The 20,810-nt window shown below is 38.7% G+C and overlaps 2 protein-coding genes across 15 annotated transcripts in view; one reads left to right on the top strand and one right to left on the bottom strand.

Annotated features, from left to right (window-relative positions):
* LOC109913613 (guanine nucleotide-binding protein G(i) subunit alpha-1) overlaps positions 1–20,810 on the top strand; it is a 1,176,207-nt gene that overhangs the window by 509,031 nt on the left and 646,366 nt on the right. The window lies entirely within an intron of this gene.
* Positions 1–20,810, bottom strand: part of magi2a (membrane associated guanylate kinase, WW and PDZ domain containing 2a) — a 569,288-nt gene that overhangs the window by 208,480 nt on the left and 339,998 nt on the right. For all 14 annotated transcript variants that reach the window (XM_048610359.1, XM_048610360.1, XM_048610361.1 and 11 more), the window contains exon 3: positions 11,016–11,135. In XM_048610359.1, coding sequence (XP_048466316.1) covers positions 11,016–11,135 — 120 coding nt within the window. The remainder of the gene's footprint in view (positions 1–11,015; positions 11,136–20,810) is intronic.

Genomic DNA, 20,810 nt, shown 5'->3' with positions numbered 1-20,810 from the left:
GCAAGACAAATGGGGAACTGCAAACGAAAGTACACCGAAAAGCCACACACACAGACAAGGTACTGAACTTCAATAGTAACCATCCCAGCACACACAAATGAAGCTGCGTGCGAACACTATTTAAAAGGGCAACAACACACTGCAGCAACATGGAACTATGCCAAGAGAAGGAGGAATACCTCTTCCAAGTGTTCAAGGATAATGGATATCCAAAGAACTGGGTCAGGAGATGCCTACAGGAACAGCATCAGAAAGATTCTACACACCCCGACACACTCATCACACTACCCTACATCAGGAACACGTCAGAACTCACCACAAGACTTCTACGACCACTGGGCATCAGAGTGGCACACAAACCCATATCAACCCTACGACAAGTGCTCACCCAAACTAAAGACCCACTCCCCACCATGGACAGGACCAATGTCATCTACAAGATCCCCTGCAGAGACTGCGAGAAACACTACATCGGACAAACAGGAAGGAAACTAACAACAAGACTACATGAACACCAACTGACTACAAAAAGACACGACCAATACTCATTCATCTCAATCCACGTGGACAAGGAGAACCACGACTTCGACTGGGACAACACCAAGATCCTGGGACAGGCTAGGCAGAGACAAGCACGAGAATTCCTGGAAGCATGGCACTCCACGAAGCAAGCTATTAATAAACACATTGAACTCGACCCCATATACATTCCACTACGGAGGAAACCCAGAAGTGAGGCAATCCATCGCAACGGACCCCAGAGTTTAAAAACCAGGCGGGAAAACACACCGACGCTTCATCAGAGGCTGCACTGAGGATGTTACCAAGCACGGTAACGAAACGTCTGCAAAACAACAAACCAGCTCAGCGAGCCAACCAACCTCAACTGTACTCCTGTATCTCTGTACTCGAGTACATATGACAATAAAATCTAATTCTAATTCTGCTTGAATTCACTCAAAATCATTTGAACTTTTTCTTGTTCAGTTTCAAGTTCACCTGGCGAGCTCTCCACAATGGTCACACTAGATTTTGATGATCTGCTTTGTCATCTTTTAACCTAACCGCACATACATAGACTGTCAGATCATCCAAGATCACTACCTCATCCTCGCTACATTGACCTTCTTCTGGAGCAGGTAAAATGCCAAACAGCGTGTGCAGCCATCTGTACTTCCCAAATGGCATGCCCAATGTAGTCGGGAAGCTGCTACTTTTCTCTAACTTCACATGCCAGTATCTATCATAGTTTTTCTAATAATTAGCATGGGTTAGTGGGATATCTTCAAAGTTTTGCTGAGATCTTTTGGATGTATACATTCGCTCAGCGTTCCAGGTATTGTTGCTATTTGCCACAAGCTGGTAATCCAGTCTGTTCTGTAGGAGTTGACACTCTCTTGATTACTCCCTTCTTTTTCAGCTCCACTGTCATGTCTCTCAGGCTAGACTTGAGGGCAGCTGGAACTCTGTTTGGTAGATGCAACTGGTCTTACACTCTCATGTACTTTGAGATGATGTTCACCTGGAGGGGCTGGACCAAAGATCTGTGAAAATATCTTTGTAAAATTTTAGGATCTGCTCAGCAGTCCATAGCGTGGTATTCTATGAAACACTGCAAATATAATTAGGTACTTGTGGCACTACCAGTTCAAGCTTTAAACTTGCACCATCTGAGATAAGTAATCTTTGCTTACGATTATAATCGTGAACTGCAGATCTTTATTCTTGACGCTGCACTGGCCTCTCAGCTTAATTTGTCCTCTTGGGATAGGTATTGATCTATTACATATCCTCAACTTTTCCTTTGACGGCTTTATTTTTTTGGTTATCATCTTGAGCCACCTTGCACAGGTCTGTGAAAATGATAACAGACACTGATGCCACATTCAATCTGATACCTCACATTCACTTGATGCGCTTCTCATGTAATCATTTTTAAACAGACACAAACTATTTACCACATTTAACTTGGATGTACAGTGCTTCATCAGAATCATTAACCAATATCTTCCAAGCAGCAATTATAGGTTTGCATTGCTTCAGCAAAACACTTCAAGCTCTGATGTTAAACACATGCCATTTCAAGTTCAATCAGTTCCAAATGGTCTTCAAGGCCTACAAGACTTCACCAGTCTGACTCTTCTGCTCTTCAGTGAGGTCTAGGGTGCAACACAATTTGTACAGCTGTCTCCTCGTCACTGATGAGCAGAAAACATGAACCCATTACACTATTTTCTAAATCTGTCACTATCTGACCATTCTGCCATTGAGATTGGAAGAAATTCTAATTATATTTCTTATTGCCTTCACCTTCACAGAAGCAGAGCTGGAAAATTCAAAGCCATCCTGATTCACTCATTGGAAAAAAGCTGCAGATTGCAGGGCTAATTATTGTTTTTTTTATAGCAGTTGGCTCTTTACACCTTTAAAAATCCCCATAATTTCAGCTGCTCACTTTCAATGCCATGTTTAATGCATAGGCTTTAATGGCTTCTTTATGTTGAAATCAACAGCAGAAGTCAAATGACTATGACAATTCAGAGCGCACAGTGTCCTTACAGTTACATTTCTCCAAACAGTGGTAACGGAAAGGGTATGGAAATCAAAGGTAGAGAGGTTATGAACAGTCTGGTTTTGCTGAAGACTATGTTGGGAGTTACTGAATGTTATCATCAAACAGCAATAAAGAAGCCCTTAAATCCAAATATCCATAGCAGACCAGAAGAGAATAATGGGACTAACATCTCAACTTCCCTTGTTTTCTTTTCACATAGATCGTTATAGTTCTGTTGGCAGAATGTGGAAGTAATATTGGTTTCAATATTAATAAAGTTATTCCATATTTTCCTTCTGAATCAGTAAAATTTCTAAGACAGTTACTACATTCTAAATCAGTAAATAATCAACTTATACGTGGGTTTGGCATTAAGAACCAACTAATTATAATAAAGAATTGGCTAAAGAAGGAAACCAACAACTCCGCTAATGCCATTTAAATTGACCATGTTGCAGCAAATCTTTTATGCATTTGAACAAAAAAAAAATCACAGAAATAAGTATGGCTCAGATCTTTAGACTACTGACAGAAGAGGTAATTATATTGAAGATTTTCCACTTATCTGTCAGTGATTTTTATGGACCATTCTCAAAGTCTGGCCTGTCCTGGGTGCCTCCATCGTAGGACACCAATTAGAAATCTACTCAATGCAGGATCAGGCATTGGGAGGTCAAGAAATGTCTGCATTTCACAGCAATATCTGTCATGCTCCAGTATGTAAAGCACTTAAAGGTCCCAAAGTCACTGACGGTTGCGGAGTGCGTGGGACGGAGAACACGGGAGCCAGTGAGTGTGAGTGGCATCTGTGTGAGTCTGATGGGTTGTGGTATGTGATGATTATACTTGGACCAGAAGGTTGTGTTGGTAGTGTTATACTGTAGACCTGAGCTTTGACCAGTGTAGACAGACCCAGAGTGAAAAAGAACTGCCTTCCAGAGTACAAATATGTTTAACTGACATATATTGGCAGTGGAAATTACAATACAAAAAGTTGGATTAAGTCTGTTTAATGGGTTTTAAGATAGAAGCTTATATTGTTGAGAAACAATCTTGTTCAATATACCTATTTAGTCATTATTACTTCTGTTTGTTTTAAGTTTGCATTGGGAAGATAATTTTGGTCTTTCAACTTAATCTTGAATTTCTGTTGCTATTTTCATACTTCTACTTTTTCCATGCATTATATTCTTTAAATTATTGTGGTCTATCAAGCTAATTGTAACAAATCTGGTTGCTCAATACTTCCACAACTGTGACCATAACAAAGTTATTTGGAAGGCAAATTAAATGTTGGCCTTCAAGTGAGGGGGTGGAGTTTAAAAGTAGGGCAATCTTCCTCCAGTTGTGCAGAATGTTGGTACTGTATATAGTTTTGGTCAATTTATTTAAAGGGGACATTTTGCATTGAAAGCACTTCAGAGAAGGTTCATTTGGCTAATTCCATGGATAAGGGATTTGTTTAATGAGGAAAGGTTAATCAGGTTGGATTACATTCAGTTTAGGAGAGGGACATATCCCCAAGGCATAACTACACACAACATACTTGTCAAATATCTCAGGAAAGTAAGATTTTCAATACCTATGAAGTTATCCCTCCAAAACAGTGACTCATATATTTTGAAAGGGATATGATCCCTATTAAATGTTATACTTCAACAGTAAAATCCAAAAACCAAGTACAAAAAGCAACATTCTCCAAAATAGACAAGGTTACCAATATTCAACAACTATAAATAGACAATTCTACTGAACTAGAAGTAATATGTGCATAGCATGCCTGCAGTTTACAAACCCTTAAGTCATAATCTGACAACAGTATTCCAAAACACTGCTATTAAAATGACAGGAATTTCGTTTAATAGTTTACGTAATGAATATCATTAACATGCAAACGTGCAAAGTGTTCACGTTACATCAGAAATCATAGTTTTGCAAATTATGTCTGCAATTTTTATAGATGTTTTGATTCAATTGCTATATTTTACAAATACACAAACATTTAAAACATCTGCTGTCAGAGGAAGATATGAATTTACAACTACTATGTAATTTTTTGAACTTTAGTGTGCTCAATATAGCCAAAAATAACTTGTGAAAGATTGGAACCTGAAGAAGCAGCATCTTTACTTCTACACATAGGCTTTGTAGCTCAGAATGTTTCATACTTAAAAATCAAATCCATCTTCTTGGCCACAAAGTTAATTTCTCACAATATCAAATGGCAAAATGATCAGCGGTAAATCTTCACAGAACCATACTGTAGTTTCTCTAAGATATCAATCCATGGAAATACAAATAGTGATCGAGTATCACCAAATTAATTGATTACCTGGTTTCACAATGTGGATATTTTTTATCATTATATTTTTATAGATTAGCTTCACACAGCATTTAAAACACATGAGAACAAATTTGGCATTGAAAGTCCAATTATGAGGCTGACAAATGAGAGAAAAGTCAACGTGGAAGATACTGAAGCTCTGAAGAGTTCCTCTCCAATCAGACTCTGTATCTCCTATATTCACTGCTCCAGATTCTTCAACCACAGGTCCGCTCCTCGTGCTCTTGATGCTTTTCAAGAGACAATCAATATTTTGAGAAGCAGCAGAGCTGACAGGAAGGACAGACAGTACAAAGCAACAGATAAGGCTAGAGGTTACAAAAATAATAAAAGGATAAAAATATCTGCATTTGAATGCATGTACATTTCAAACAAAACAGATGAACCGATAGTCAAATAGAAATAAGTATAATCTCAGGCATTACAGAGATATGGTTGCAGGATAACACAGAGTGTGAATGTATATTTAAGAGTAGACGACATTTTGAAGAACTGGAAGCTTGGAAAAAGTGGAGGCTGCTTTACTAACAAAAGATAATATTAACCTAATCGAGAGGGATGACCAGAGTCATTCAGGGGGTAGAAGTGTTTTGGATAGAGATGAGAAATGATAAAAGAAGAAAGCCAGAAGTGGTGTACAGGCTTCTAACAATAACCATATGATAGGGGCGAGTATAAAGGAAGAAATAATAGGAGCTTGTCAGAAAGATAAGACAATACGAAAAGGGATTTTGATCGACATATGGACTTTAAAAAAAAATCAAATCAGCACATGTAGCTGTGATGAGGGACTCATAGAATGCTTCTGGGATAGTTTCTTAGAACAGGATGTTCTGGAGCCTAGAACAGGCTATAATTGTCCTGGTCTTGTGCAACAAGGTAGGATTAATAAATAACCTCTATTAGTGAGGTGTCTCTAGGTAGCAATGATCATAATATGGAGATAGCAAGACCTGCAGATGCTGGAGTCAGAGAGTCAGAAAATGAATTTTCTGAAGAAGGGTCCCAACCCAAAACGTCAACTTTCCGACTCCTCTGATGCTGCCTGGCTTGCTGTGTTCCTCCAGTTCCACATTGTGCTTTCAATGATCATAATATAGTTGAATTTTAAATTCAGTTTAATGAAGATTGGGTCCAAGACTAGTACTTCAAGACCAGGCTCAGACACAGAGGATGAATGGCATCAGAATGCCACTGATGGACAGTTGCAGCAGCAGGAGGGGCAGATACAGGCCAAGGGCATGGAGAAATGATGACGCTTCCATCTGAATAATTCTACTGTCTGGCTCTCAAATTCTTAGTCTGCAGAGACACTCTCACGAGGAGTATTGATTTTAACTCTCTGGGCAGTGTAAAAGTTCCATGGTTACATCCTCTGCTTATTAATGTTAAAAGTGAATGCTAACAGTCTAAGCTGCTTTAATATATTTGTAAACAGCAGAAAAGTTGCTCTGCTTAGATTCTTATGTATTATATATACACTGAATGCTTCGATCATGAAAAATATAAAAATTATATTTTCATGTCCTCAGCAAACCTCATTATCAAATCCTCATCTTTTGCTACTGAGGCAAACAGGATGCAACAAAAGAATAGGAGGTAACAGTTTGAACAGCAGATTTTCAAAGTGACAAATTTCTGAAAACTGACTTTCTAACATGGCCATGTAAACATAGGAAACTCAGAGCTGAAACCTAATTCATAGAATCCCTACAGTGTGGAAACAGACCATTCGGCCCAACAAGTTCACACCTGCGAAGAGCATTCCATCCAGACCCAGACCCAGACCCACCCACCTCCTCCGACCCCAGTCCATCCCTGCTACCCTGCATTTGCCATGGCTAATCCAGCTAAGCTACACATCCCTGGACACCATGGGCAATTTAGTTTTTGGCAGTTAATTATTGAGCAGCTGACTTTGTTTTAAAAAATACAATAATGACTTTGCTGGAGGTCTCAAAACACATAAAGGTAGATAAATCCCCAGGACCTGATCAGGTATATCCCAGGATTTTGTGAGAAGTTAGGGAAGAGATTGCTGGGCCCCTTGCTGAGATATCTATATCACTCACAGCCACGGATGAGGTGCTAGAAGACTGGAGGCTCGTTAATGTGGTACCAGGGCAGGACTTAATGGTAGGACTCAGGGGAGTGTTGCCGTACAAAGACGCCGTGGGTTGTGGGTGCATAGTTCCTTAAAAATGGTAGACAGGTTGGCGAATAAGGCATGCTTGTCTTTATTGGTCAGAACATTGAGTATAGGAGTTGGGACATCATGTTGTGGCTGTACAGGATGCTGTTGAGACCACTTTTAGAACATTGCGCACAATTCTGGTTGCCCTTCTATTGGAAGGACATTGTGAAACTTGAGAGGGATGCAAAAATGATTTATAAGAATATTGAAATGACTGCAGCATTGGAGTTAGAGAGGCTGAATAGGCTGGAGCATTTTTCCCTGGAGTGTTGGAGGCTGAGGGGTGACATCATCGAAGATTAAAAAATCATGAGGGGCCTGGATAGGATGAATAGTCAAGGCTTTTTTTCCCAAGAGTGGGGCAAGTCCAAAACTAGAGGCATAGATTAAAGTTGAGAGGAGAAAGGCTGAAAAAGGACCCTAGGGGCAACATTTTCATGCAGAGGGTGGGGTGTGTATGGAATGAACTGCCAGACAAAGTGGCAGAGGCTGGTACAATTACAACATTTAAAAGGCACCTGGATGGGTAAATGAATAGGAAGGGTTTAGAGGGGTATGGGCCAATGGAACTAGGTCAGATTGGGATGTCTGGTCAGTGTTAACGAATTGGACGGAAAGGTTCATTTATCTGCTTACGACTACGACTTGCCCATGATCTATTTTGTCTATTTTTCCCTTTTAAATATTTTACAAATAAAAATTAGTTTAAATATTACACCAATAATTACTGTAATCCTGTAATTTTCAGTTCAAACATTTTAGCACTGTAACTTGCAGCATGTTTGAGCCTTTGTAACAATGTGTTGAGGACAACAGAGAACCCGGGACCTCAGTGGATGGCAGAACTAACAGTATATTTCCATAATCACTGAAAATTTATCAAGGGAGAGCTGCTAAGGTGGGTGAATTTGAGTTAAATCAGATAGAAAAGGAGAAATAAGGGTGGGAATACTGAATTAATAGAGAAAGAATAATTGACTGAAAAGATTTTTTTAAAATGTTATTTTAAATTTTTTAAGTACCTAAACAATGTATCGCTTCAAGGAATGAGAATCTACATTGGATTGGAGAAGTTGGGCAGCAACGCATTAATATTATTCACATCACTGAAAGTGCGCAAGATGGTGTTCATGAATTCACAGAACCCAGCAGAGAAAAGGAAAGTAGAACTGGAAGTGGGTAGGAAAGGTTCTCAGAGTCGCACTTCCCTCAGAAATCTAATGCAGACAGTAAGCTGGGTAATCAATTATTCAGCAGCTAGCGGCTTTGAGGTGCTGCATGGATTGTGACCTGGCGCAGAAATAAGTGCTTGGTACCATGTTGATGAGTTATCAGCACCCAAGCTTTGATGTGAAAACTTTTTACTTTAGCAATCATCCCAAAAACCATCATTTGAAGACTCAGGTTTGCCAGATTTCAGCTACCAGTGATCCTTCCAATATTCTTGGAAACCCACAGAATAGAAGTGCTTTACAGCATGGCTGAAGCAAGACCCTGAGTAGCCTCAAGGTACAGTGACAACTTCTATGGCTGTTTGAATAAGCTGTGAGATCATCTTCTTTGGGGATAGAAGGTGGTACTTCCTCACCTAACCAAGGAAGTCTGAGCAAAGGGAGCAGAGGTGGTCATAGCAAGGTTATCCCTGGAAGAGGCCAGGAGATAGCCGTTATCCTGATCTACTGATCCAAACCTATACATCTCTCACCACCATCCTCTGTCTTAGCCCTGACTTGTTTCTTTGCTGGAGGGGCCTTCTCTGGAACGTAGGTCGTCCAAGGCACTGTCCATCTGACTGGGACATCTTGTTAGTAAATTTTCATACTGTACAGCCTACATCACTCTTAGGGCCCCCTCCAATAATCCCATCGCTAGACGCTCACTTTCATCAAGGGGATCTTGACACCAAACAAATAACTTCCCGACTCCTTTCTAGCTATGAAAGGAAAAAACATAATTCAACAGCTGCAAAAGAAGTAACGAGAACAACTGCTGCCCGTTGCACACTTTGAAAAGCTGCTAAGGAGCCAGACCCCATCCTATCCTCTATGTGCTTATCATAAAATCTAAAGGACCAATCATTGCCTAACTAACAAGCTAGATGCTTTTCAATTGTCAATTCTGAGAACACGAATAGCTTCTCCACAAAACCTGCTGTGTCTCCCTTGCAAAATGTAGGACTGACATCATAACTTTGACAGGCTGACTCAGTATTATCCCATATAATTTTACATCCTTTCCCCATTGCTTCTGTGTGTTTGCTTCATAGATGCAAAATCTCAGCTGTTAATTACCATATTTAACTTGCTGAGACATTTTAATGGACAATTAATGTGCAAATCCAACAAGCTTTTAAAAATAATGGGGAGGCAATATTGTTCCTGTGAAAGAAGGGATTAAAAATGCAAATCCTCTAGAAGGCTCTAGGTATCCACAGTCATACCATTTTTAAAAAATCTCTCAAATGTGTTGGTAACTTGCAATTTAATAGTGACATGTTTTGGGCCATTATTGTTTTCTCTATATTCACAAATGTTCAGCAAAATGTACCCGAAGGCTAGGATATTTCTATTCTAGCTCATGACATATCCAAGACTAATCTCAGAATCATTGGTGCTAATCTCCATATTGAACAACACTTGGAGGAAGCACTGAGGATGACAAGGTTTCAGAACGTACTCTGGGTTGGGATTTCAATGTCCACTATCAACAGTGGCTTAGCGACAATACTACGGATTAAGCTAGTCACTTCCTAAATGTTGGAATGCGTCTGTGGGAGATGGTCAGGAAAACAACAAAATGGAAAAAAAATTGACCTCATCGTCACTAATCAGCCTGCCTCAGATGAATCTGTCCATGACATTATTGCTAAGAGTGATTACCACACAGTTCTTGTGAAGATGACCTGTGCACTGATATTGCCTTACAGTGTGCTGTGTGGCACTACTACTGTGCTAGACCAAAAAGATTGAGCAACTTGAGAATCAACATCCATGAGGCTTAGTGAACCATCTGGAGCAGAATCATACTCCAACACAATTTGCAACCTCATGGAGCTTCATATCCTCCACTCTACCATTATCATGAGGCCACAGGACAAACCCTGGTTCAATGAAGAGTGCAGGAGGTTTGCCAGGAACAGCACCAGGTATACGTAAAAATGAGGTGTCAACCTGGTGAAGCTACAAAACAGGGTTACTTGAATGCCACACAGAATAAGCAGCAAGTAACAGACAGAGCTAACTGATCCAAACAACCAACAAATCAGATCTAAGCTCTGCAGTCCTACCACATCCAATTGTGAATGGTAATCGACTATTAAACAATTCATTACAGCAGACGGCTCCACAAATATTCCCATTCTGAATTGTGGGACAACCCAGCACATCAGTGCAAAAGGTAATGCTGAAGCATTTTCAATAACCTTCAGCCAGAAGAGCCAAGTGGATGTTCCATCTTTGTCTCCTCAAGAGGTTCCCAGCATCACAGATGGCAGTCTTCAGCCACTTTGATTCACTTCATATGATATCGAAAAACATATGAAAGCACTATTTCCTGTAAAGACTACAGGCCCTGACAACATTACAGCAATAGTACTAAAAGCTTCTGCTCCAGAACTTGCCGCTCCCTTGGCCAATATGTTTCAATACAGCTGCAAGACTAGTATCTACTTGACATTGTGGAAAATTGTACTTAAAGCAGGACATATACAATTCAGCCCATCAGTCAACTCTCGATCATCAGTGAAGTGATGTAAGTTGCCAAGAGCAATATCCTGCTCACTGACACCCAGCTTGGATTCTTCCAGGGCCACTCAGCTCTGACCTCATTACAGTCAGAATTAGTAAGATACATTGTCTGTACCTGTGAAGTCAAATTACAAATGCAGTACTTGTGTCAGGACCATCCATTAAAAATTTAATTACCTTCATAAGTCCCACTTTCTAACAGTGAACCACTTTTCTCAAGTTCCATAAATTCTTCCACGGTCACAAAATTGTAGTCAACACCAGGGACCTCTCCTTCTTTAGGTGGCCTTGTAGTACCTAAAGAGCAATAATAGAGTCATTGAGTTTTTCGTGACACAATCCATAGTTTTATTGATTCAAATTTCTAAATGAGTAAGCAAATGGTGTACTGTGTTATAATAGATAGGGAAGAAACAAATTAACTATTAATAAAGCAGTTTATTAATAGGTAATTTAAGGTAGTTTATTAATTCTTCTTAAAGCTCTGACTCTCAATAATGCAACATATTATGTTCTTTTTCACCTACACATTCTTAGCAGGTTGGCATAGTTTATGGACTATTTTCTACTGTCAAAATTACACCACGTGTTCTTTCAACCTGAATTTCAGTCATTCATACCATCTAAGTTTCAGATGCTATATAATTATTGTTTTAAACTAGGTCTTAACATTCCCTTGGTCTGTACATTATGGAATCACAGGCCTATAATTTATAGGAATTCCACATCAAGGTGCAAAAAAACTAACACCAAGTGCACTGAAAATATGACTACATTTCTGAAGGGGTGTTGAGTACTTTGGAAACGTTACCAAATCGTTAAATTGGAAATCTATTTGATTTGAGATATAGGATATTTATACTTGGCAAAAGAGAGCCATACACAATAGAAACAACTGGGACAGAATGAAGTTGATCATCGTGCAAGAGATATGCTATTTTGAACAGAAATTGCGAAGAGAAAATTAATGTTATCACTATAAATAAACTACAACCCACCAGACCAGTATGTAGAAACATAAGTCTGGTTCAGAAGGAGGCAATCCTGGTTCTTGTTCCATATCAACCAAAAGTCAAAACCAGTTCTTAATCTGTAGTCAGAGATAGTAGGAACTGCAGATGCTGGAGAATCTGAGATAATAAGGTGTAGAGCTGGAATGAACACAGCAGGCCAAGCAGCATCAGAGGAGCAGGAAGGCTGACGTTTCGGGCCTGAAGAAGGGTCTAGGCCCGAAACGTCAGCGTTCCTGCTCCTCTCTTAATCTGTAGTCCTGTGGATTACATCACCACAAGGCACATCCAGTGTTTTCTCTTACACAGTACCTGTGCCATTATTCCAAGCAGTCAGTTCCAGAATCCCACTATCCTCAGAGAAAATTAAAAACCTTCAACACTCTCATAATCCTTCTACCAATAACTATCAATCTTTATCCCCTAGTTACTGGTCTGCCTGATAATAAAAATAGTTGATTCCTAGTTGTTTTATTTAGGCTCCTCCTAATTATTTCCATGTTCATTAAATCTCTCCTCAATTCCCTCTCTTCCAAAGAAAATAATTCTAGCTTACCAAATTTTTTCTCATGGCTAAAATTGTCCATTCTTTGCAACATTTCTTACGTATCCTTTCTGGTGTAATCACGTCCTTCTTTGATGTGGTGACCAGAGCTGTAGTCTAATTGCATTTTATACAGTTGTAGCATATTCTCCTTGTTCTTGCTGAGTAAAATACTCTATATGCTTTATTGACTAACTTTTCTAGCTGCCCTGTAGGGCTCAAAATACACAGAGATAGCAAACAAATTTGCCTTCAAGAGTCTCCAAGTGCTTCGGAAAATTAAATCATGGAAGTGACCGATCATATTAAAGTCACTCCTTTAAGTAAAATGGTGAAGCGCTGTTGCTTAGATTGCAGGCTGCTTTTGCCCAGTGTGTACTGTTGATAGACTCAATAATAAACCCATCAACACCAAATACAGCAGAAAATTAGTCTGCCATTAGAGTAACAGCCTGTCATTGGGAAAGTTAATGCTGGCAGTGAGGGAATTGCCAGTGACATCAAAGCTATGACTGGATGTGAAGTTGATTAGCTAAGGGGGAACCAGGAGATTCCTTTTAGTGAGGTTGGAAAGGGATCCGAGAACCGTGCAACAGGAAGTTGCCTGTTGGGTTCAAGGGGTGGGATGGGGAGGGGAGACAGGAGAAGGCTATGCAGGGTATGGAGAAACAGGACAAGGCTATGCAGGGTATGGAGAAACAGGACGCTACAAAAGGAGACAGGATGGTTTTAAACGTGTATACAAAGCAATACTCAGTCAACTGGGAACCAGGAAAACATAAAATCACTGAGATTTTTCTTGTAAATGAATGCAAATCTTTAAGGCTACATAGGTTCAAGAGCTACTATCCTTGTAAAAACTGTGATGGACCACAAAGGATAATGGGCACGGAATGCAGTTAAGGAAATGTAGCTGATTCAGGATCACCAGCTCTATTTAAAATGAACCGGAGTCATATTTACCATTCTTTAACTGCATTGGAAAAGGAATATTAAAAGGTATAAAAGTGGGAAAACATTTCTTCAGAAGTATTTTAATTTACCTAGAAATTACTCAGCCATAATATTTCACCACCTCTCAATGTGCATTGTTATCTTGTCAGCTATATGTCAAAAATAATCATCAACCCATTTGAAACAAATGGGTTATTCTCCATAGTAAGCATGCGAACCAAGAAATGTCACAGGACCAACCGAATCCTTGTATGCAAATATCATAAATAGCTTCTTAGAGTGATAATCAACAGTGGTATTGGAGTGAAGCTCACAACAGAAGGAAAAAAGGGCCCTAAATTTAGGTCAACAGAAGTAATTCTGGTTCTTTAAACAACATCTGAGAAGCTATGTAATATTTACTTGTTGGCAGGCTCAACTCTTTCTTGCATAAATTCAAACTCATCCAGGAGACCATAGCAAGGTTCCATCCCATACAATGTCCAAACTGCACATTGGGAGACAAGTTATCCCACAAGCAACAGATCAGATGTTAATTGCTGTAGTACCTCCACATTGAGGTTACCATGAAGGACAATTCTTCTCAACTTCTCCCCTCGCTTGAGGAATAGTGACCCTCGGGTTAAAGCACCACCAGTCATCACTCTAATGAGACAGCAGCCCGATGATCTGGTAGGATGGACAACCACATCCAAATGTACTAAGCTGTTCATCTCAGGTTCTACTCAAATGCTGTAAACTCTTATTAAAAATGCATACAGCAACAAATTTCAGATGACTTGGTAGATGACAAGGCTGGAGGAATGCACCCATCGTTCTCATCCCAATACTCTCCAGGTCATAAAATAAAAATAATTTTTCCAGTTAACAAGGTGGCTAGCTAAATACCTTATTGGCTTTCAACATGAAGATCTAATCAAGCAGGTTTATTCATATACATAATTATGGGTTTCTTATTAAAGCAAAATGGATTTAACAAAGATGCAATAATTGGTTAAGATGCCAAGTAAGTAAAATAGATCTATACACTGTTGGTGTTTCTCTGCATTGCAAACCAGCTGTCCAGTCAACCGAGTGCCAAATAAGGCTTCAAAGAACAAATTTTTTTGACATCTTAAAAATCACCAGTTAAGTAATTACCAACTCTATTAGAAGTAAACAGAAAGAAATAGAAATAAGTAGATTATTAGATTAGCATTTTAGATTATTAGGATTTTGCTTTCGTCAAAGATTTGTCCTGTTTCTAATACTGGATTGAGTATACCACTTCTAATGTGAAGACTTGAAGCATAATTGACTACATTTAAATGCATAAAGCCAATTGCTTCCCAGATCCTGATCATAACAGTATCGGATATCTCTTTCAATTTTGTTAAAAACAAGACTGTGCTGGAGATCGGTTTTTAAATTGGCAACACTCTCCCTGTTTTGAAACAGAGAGATCAGGCACAAGGGCAGCGGATAGAACAGAGATGAACAGAGTTTTTGATCCTAGTTGTTCAGTCCAGAATTTTAATGTGCATAAGACATCACAAAGAAAATCTTTCAGTGTCTCACACTTGTTTATTTTTTTCAGCAATCGTATGTGGAATTATGGTACAATTACACTTGCATAACAAAAAGAAAAATACAATTCTAAGTATCAGTTGAATGTAAAATTTGAAGCAAAACTAATTTGGATCTGAGGCTAGTTCTCTTACTATAAGAGCCAAAGAAGCCTGTGATGATTTAATTAGTATACAAAATGTAGTGTAGAGAATGAACTAAGCCACTGTTTGAAACACTTAGCATCCTGCCAGTATTGTTGTATGTGTTAGTTACCACTACTTCCTGCTTGAAAAATAATGACACATTTTAAATTTTTGTCTCCTTTTGTTTTTTAGACATTTAGTATATTTGTTTCTGAAATATTTTCAAACAATAAATTCCCTCTGCTATTGTAAACATAATTTTATAATCTGAAGCATATTCCAAAATGAATCATTGTGTTATAGGATTTTCTTCCCAAAAATGTACTCAGGACATATTAAATAATTGAAAATTTCAAGTATTGAACATAAATAGAAATGCATGTCACCTCCTTAATTAGAAAGGAAGCATTTTACTGCTCTCCGTCTGGTTTTCATTGACAGACAGACATCTGGAGATTAATAAAAAAATCATACTTCATTGCTCTTATAGTTGTTCCTAGAGGGTAATGAAATAAAGATAGTCCGAAGACGACATATAATTTAAGAAAACTTATTTCAATATGCAACAACGGATATTCCCTCGTGACAATCTTTTATATATACATATATCACATATCACAAGATTGGATTAAAATAGCATGGGGGGAAATGTACAGACAGATCCATTAAAATGATAGCCATTGCATATTGGATATTTTCTGATGAACTCAATATTTCAACAACATGTTCTGGAAATAGGTCAGCTCTTCAAGTTGCCTGTTACTTCATGCTGGTGACGTTTCCTGATTAATTCTAAGGTGGGAATAGAAGCACTAGATTGGTAAAATGAATTAGAGAATAAACATTGTTTCATATACTGATAGAACGTTAATTTAGTTTTACTTTCTGAAATTCCTTGTCTACAGCGCTGCTGTAGGTAGATATTAAAGACAGTCCAAACAATTCATTAGACTGGGAGAGACAACTAAAGGAGTGTTATCACTGGGTCATTTGGCTACTGATAAAATAAGCTAAACAGACCAGTCATTCTTTTTTCTAGCAATAATTTGTAAGGAATAGGGAGACCAAAGAGAAAAGAAATCAAATGAACACACTAGATAGCAAATACATAAAAATTTGTTTTAAAACACATGACATGATTAGTGATGAAGTAACAGTACATCTGAATGCTGCTGCACTGCATGTAGGCTTGATAACATGTCTTTCAGGCATTTCACCATGGCAACAAAGTCCCTTTAAATGTTCTGCAATTTCCAAAAGACAACAATTACTGTCAAATCGTTCAGCTGCAGCTGCCTATGTTCTATAAGCATGGTGATTACAGAATTTTTGAAAAATGTTGCTGCTTCGCCTCTGAATCATAGGATTAAAAAAATGTTAAACTGAGAACATTTTTCTACCATGTAGTTATATATTACAATTGAAACTATGTTTTCAAGTTTCAGTTGTTTTTCTCCCCCTCAAAGTTCTGTATTAATAGCTCAATACTTCGTATAATTTCACTGCTTAGAAAAGATGTTTGTTTTAAGACAATCACCTCAATAAAAATTGTATTATAGGTGGTCAACCCCTGGCAGGTTAGGTCACAATTACTTCCAAAAATGTTTGTAAAGCAATACTTTATTCAAACAGCTTATAGTATACTAAAGTTAAAATGTAAATTGCCATTTAATCCTGTCTGTGTTTTAGATATCAATAGATTATCAGGTACTATGGCACCACTGCATGCTACAAATGTAATTGGGCTATTTGGATGAGTGTTCTTACAGGAAAGTTGCACACTGTGAAAATGTATCTCAAAGTTTCTGGGTTCCAATAAATCCAAGTAATAAATACACACCCCAACTGCACAAGCAAGGAAAGGAAAGCACAAAAAGAACTGGAAAAAAACCTCACTGATCATATCCAATAATGCTATCAGATTTTTACATAATTTTATGAAGGAGTTGATGAAGACTGATGTGTGTAAGAGGGAAAGGGAATGGGAAAAGGCATTTTAGAACAAGAAAACAGTGGCAATGGTGAGGATGGAAGCTGATGGGAAGAGTGGAAGGGGAACAGTAGGTATATAGAAATAACGGTGAACTGGGTAGAAATGGAGAGGGAACAAAGTAATAAAAGAAGAATAAGAGACAGAGGACAAGAGGGGTAATGTAGGTAGCCTAAAGGGTTAGTGCAGAGGAAGAGAAGAATGAGGATGGGTGAGGGGAAGTGAGATACATCATGGTGTTGCATACTTTGTTTCTGGTGTGAAATTACATTTTGTGTACAATTCTTTTTGTCAACAGGGTCATATAATAGGATATATAAAAATTCATATTTTGAGCTGAGTATTCATATCTAATGCAAAAGAATTGGATATCTCTGCTCTTGATAAATAATTTCAAAACTATAGAAATGAAGCTTTTATGTTACAGGTTCTATGTTGTTTTATATTTGTGACTCCCAAATCAACATGCTCCTATCATGGACAAAGCCAGCGTGATAACCACCTTTGATCGTGAGCAGTACTGTGAGCAAAATTTGTAATTTCTTTAAATTGTCTTTGGAATCTGTAATTGTTTTTAAAACCACTTGAAAGGATTTTCAAAAGTTTACATCAATTGTAATTTTCTTGAATAAGAAGAAATACTGCACCATGTGACCTAGTGCCCCTTGACCTGGAAGCAGTGCCAAAAGGAATGAAGACAAAATGGAAACCGTGTGAACAGACACAAAGGTAATATGCAGACAAAGAAGAGGTACAGAAAAAGGGAGTGCAGAGAAGTTACATTTACAAGCAACTGTGGGTATATAATAGTTAAACAGGACAGAAGGTTGAAAACTGAAGATATGGTTAGGAGCACTGTAAGATAGGAGTAGGGATTGATCTTTCAGTCCCTTCTATATCTGTTCTATATCATGGCTGATAATCTACATTGGTGCTATTTTTCCACGTTATCCCCATTCCTCCTGATTTATTGATATTTAAAATTCCAACTATCACTATCTTGAATATAGTTATGAAGGAATTCCACAAACCTCTGGGGTAGAGAATTCCAAAAGTTCACTACCCCCCGAGTGAAGAAATTGCTTATTTCAGTAATAAATAATTTGCCCCTTATCCTGAGATGGTGTCCTCTGATTTCAGAGCTCTCATCTTGAGCAAACATTTTTTTCTGCACCCATCCTGATAAGTCCTTTAGAAATTGCATATGTTTTAATGAGAGGAGTTCGAACCTTATCAAAATCCAGAGAAAACAGGCCCAGTCTCTCTAATTTTACCTTATAGGACAAATCCATAAAACCCAGGAATTAACCTGGTAAACTTCTGCTGCACTTTCTCTGTGGAAATTATACCCTTCCTTAGGCAAGAGGATGGAAACTGCACTAACTCCTCCAGGTGCAATCTCAAATGTCTGTACATTGGAAGCAACACATTTTCTCTCCTCCACTCAAGTCCTTTTGTGATGTAGGCCAGAATGCTATTTCCCTTCCTGGTTGCTTGCTGCACCTGCATATTCAGTGATGTGATCAAGATCAAGGACACAGGTCCCTTCAGACATCAACACTTTCCAATCTTTCATTATTTAAGAAATACTCTGCAACTCTGTCCCTCTAATAAAATGGATAACCTCATACTCAAACAATACATTACATCTGCTATACTCTTGGCCATTCATGCAGCCTCTCCAAAATCTCTGAAGTCACTTTGCATTATCTTGATGACACAGATAACTATCTAGTTTTGTGTCATCTGCTTAATTGGAACTCAGACATTTGGTCCCTATACCCAAATAATTTTTACAGATTGTGAACAGCAGAGGAGGCACTGGCCTAGTGGTATCATCGCTGGACTGTTAATCCAGAGACCCAGGTAATGTTCTGGGGACCCAGGTTTGAAACCCGCCACGGCAGATAGAGTAATTTGAATTCAAAAAAGAAATCTGGAATTAATTCGTCTAACGATTGCCATGAATCCATTGCCGATTGTCGGGAAAAACCCATCTGGTTCACTAATGTCCTTTAAGGAAACTGCCATCCTTACCTGGTCTGGCCTACATGTGACTCCAGACCCACAGCAATGTGGTTGACTCTTAACTGCCCTCTGGGTAGGTAATAAATGCTGCCTAGCCAGTGATGCCCATATCCTGTGCATGAATAAAAAAAATCCACTGAACCATACAATATCACTCTAGTCCTAGCCTGCAAATCTAAGAATGACTCTTCATTCTTACTCTGTTTTCTTTCCATTATCCAATTATCAGTCTGTGCTGGTATATTACCTCTATCCAATTATGTCAAACTTTACTAATCAACTTGTGGGACTTCTGTGAAAGCCTTCTGAAAACCCAAATACAACATATCCAGTAGCTCCCACTTAGATGCTTACAAAATTGCAAAAGATTTTTCAAACATGACTTCCCCATCATAAATCCATATTGATTCTGCCTAATCAAATCACTATTTTCTATGTATCCAGTTATCACATCCTTCATTATAGATTCTAGTATTTTCTCTACCACTGATGGCAGGCTGACAAAGTCTGTCGATTCCGAAAATAAAACAAACAACCATGGATGCTCCGGTGACTTGACTCGAAACATTAACTCTACTTTCTCCCCACAAACGCTGCTAGACCTGTTCAGTTTCGTCAGCAATTTCTGTTTTTTGTCTGTAGATCCCTGCTTTCTCTCTCCTTCCTTTCTTAGACAGTAGAGTTACACCTGCAACTTTCAAATCTGCAGGCACCATCAAGACTCTGTGGAATTTTGGAAGATGATAAGCAGTGCATTCACTACTTCTACAGCTTCTCTTTTATCTCTGTTCCTGGGGACTTGTCAACTTCCAATTTTGGGAATTTCTCCAATAAGCTACGCCCAAACAGACTGTACATCTTGTTCTTCCAATCAATGGTGCCTTCTCATCATACCAATCCCAGATATTGGAACAGGAACTGTGAATTGGATAATTTTGTTACTGCCGTTTCAGTTTTACTGGAACTGACCAGTCACTGTCATGGGGATTTGATGTTGGGCTATTACAAATGAATATCTGGAGCATCGGTGCCATCATGCCTGTCACGAACTTTGCTAAGGAAATTCTGTAGGCCCGTGCTATTTGGTTCACTGTCTTTGGGGACAGTGGATAAAATGTGGCTGCTGATGAATGTGACTTGATTGCTGAATTGACTGAGTGGGAAAGTGAGAGATCCTACATGCCAGAGGCCGAGCTAGAGAAGTTTGCAACTGCACATGGTGTCACGTCTGTGGGAAATGTTACACATTTGTGTAAGACAAATCTTTAATATTCAGAGTGAAACTTACCTTTTTATTGGCAGTATAATTTAATTCATTTTTAATTTGTTGCTCACTGATTAATGTAAATTATAAAAAGAGAAAACTTGTTGATAATATTTTCATTTGTAGGCCATTTCATAAATTTTATTATTTTGATCTATAGTTCCTCCATGAGGATTGTAACAATAGGAAGAACAGTAACGTAAATAAGAGACAACAAGGTGCAGGGCTGGATGAACACAGCAGGCCAAGCAGCGTCACAGGAGCAGAGAGGCTGACGTTTCGGGCCTAGACCCTTCATCAGAAAAGGGGGAGGGGAAGGGGGTTTTGAAATAAATAGGGAGAGAGTGGGAGGCGGATAGCAGAGGGATAGAGGAGAGGATAGGTGGAGAGGAAACAAACAGGTCGAAGAGGCGGGGATGGAGCCAGGAAAGGTGAGTGTAGGTGGGGAGTTAGGAAGGGGATAGGTCAGTCCAGGGAGGACGGACAGGTCA

This window comes from Rhincodon typus, chromosome 22 (assembly GCF_021869965.1).
Source record: "Rhincodon typus isolate 14 chromosome 22, sRhiTyp1.1, whole genome shotgun sequence".
NCBI classification, from domain to species: domain Eukaryota; kingdom Metazoa; phylum Chordata; class Chondrichthyes; order Orectolobiformes; family Rhincodontidae; genus Rhincodon; species Rhincodon typus.
This window is presented reverse-complemented; position numbering and strand designations above follow the sequence as displayed.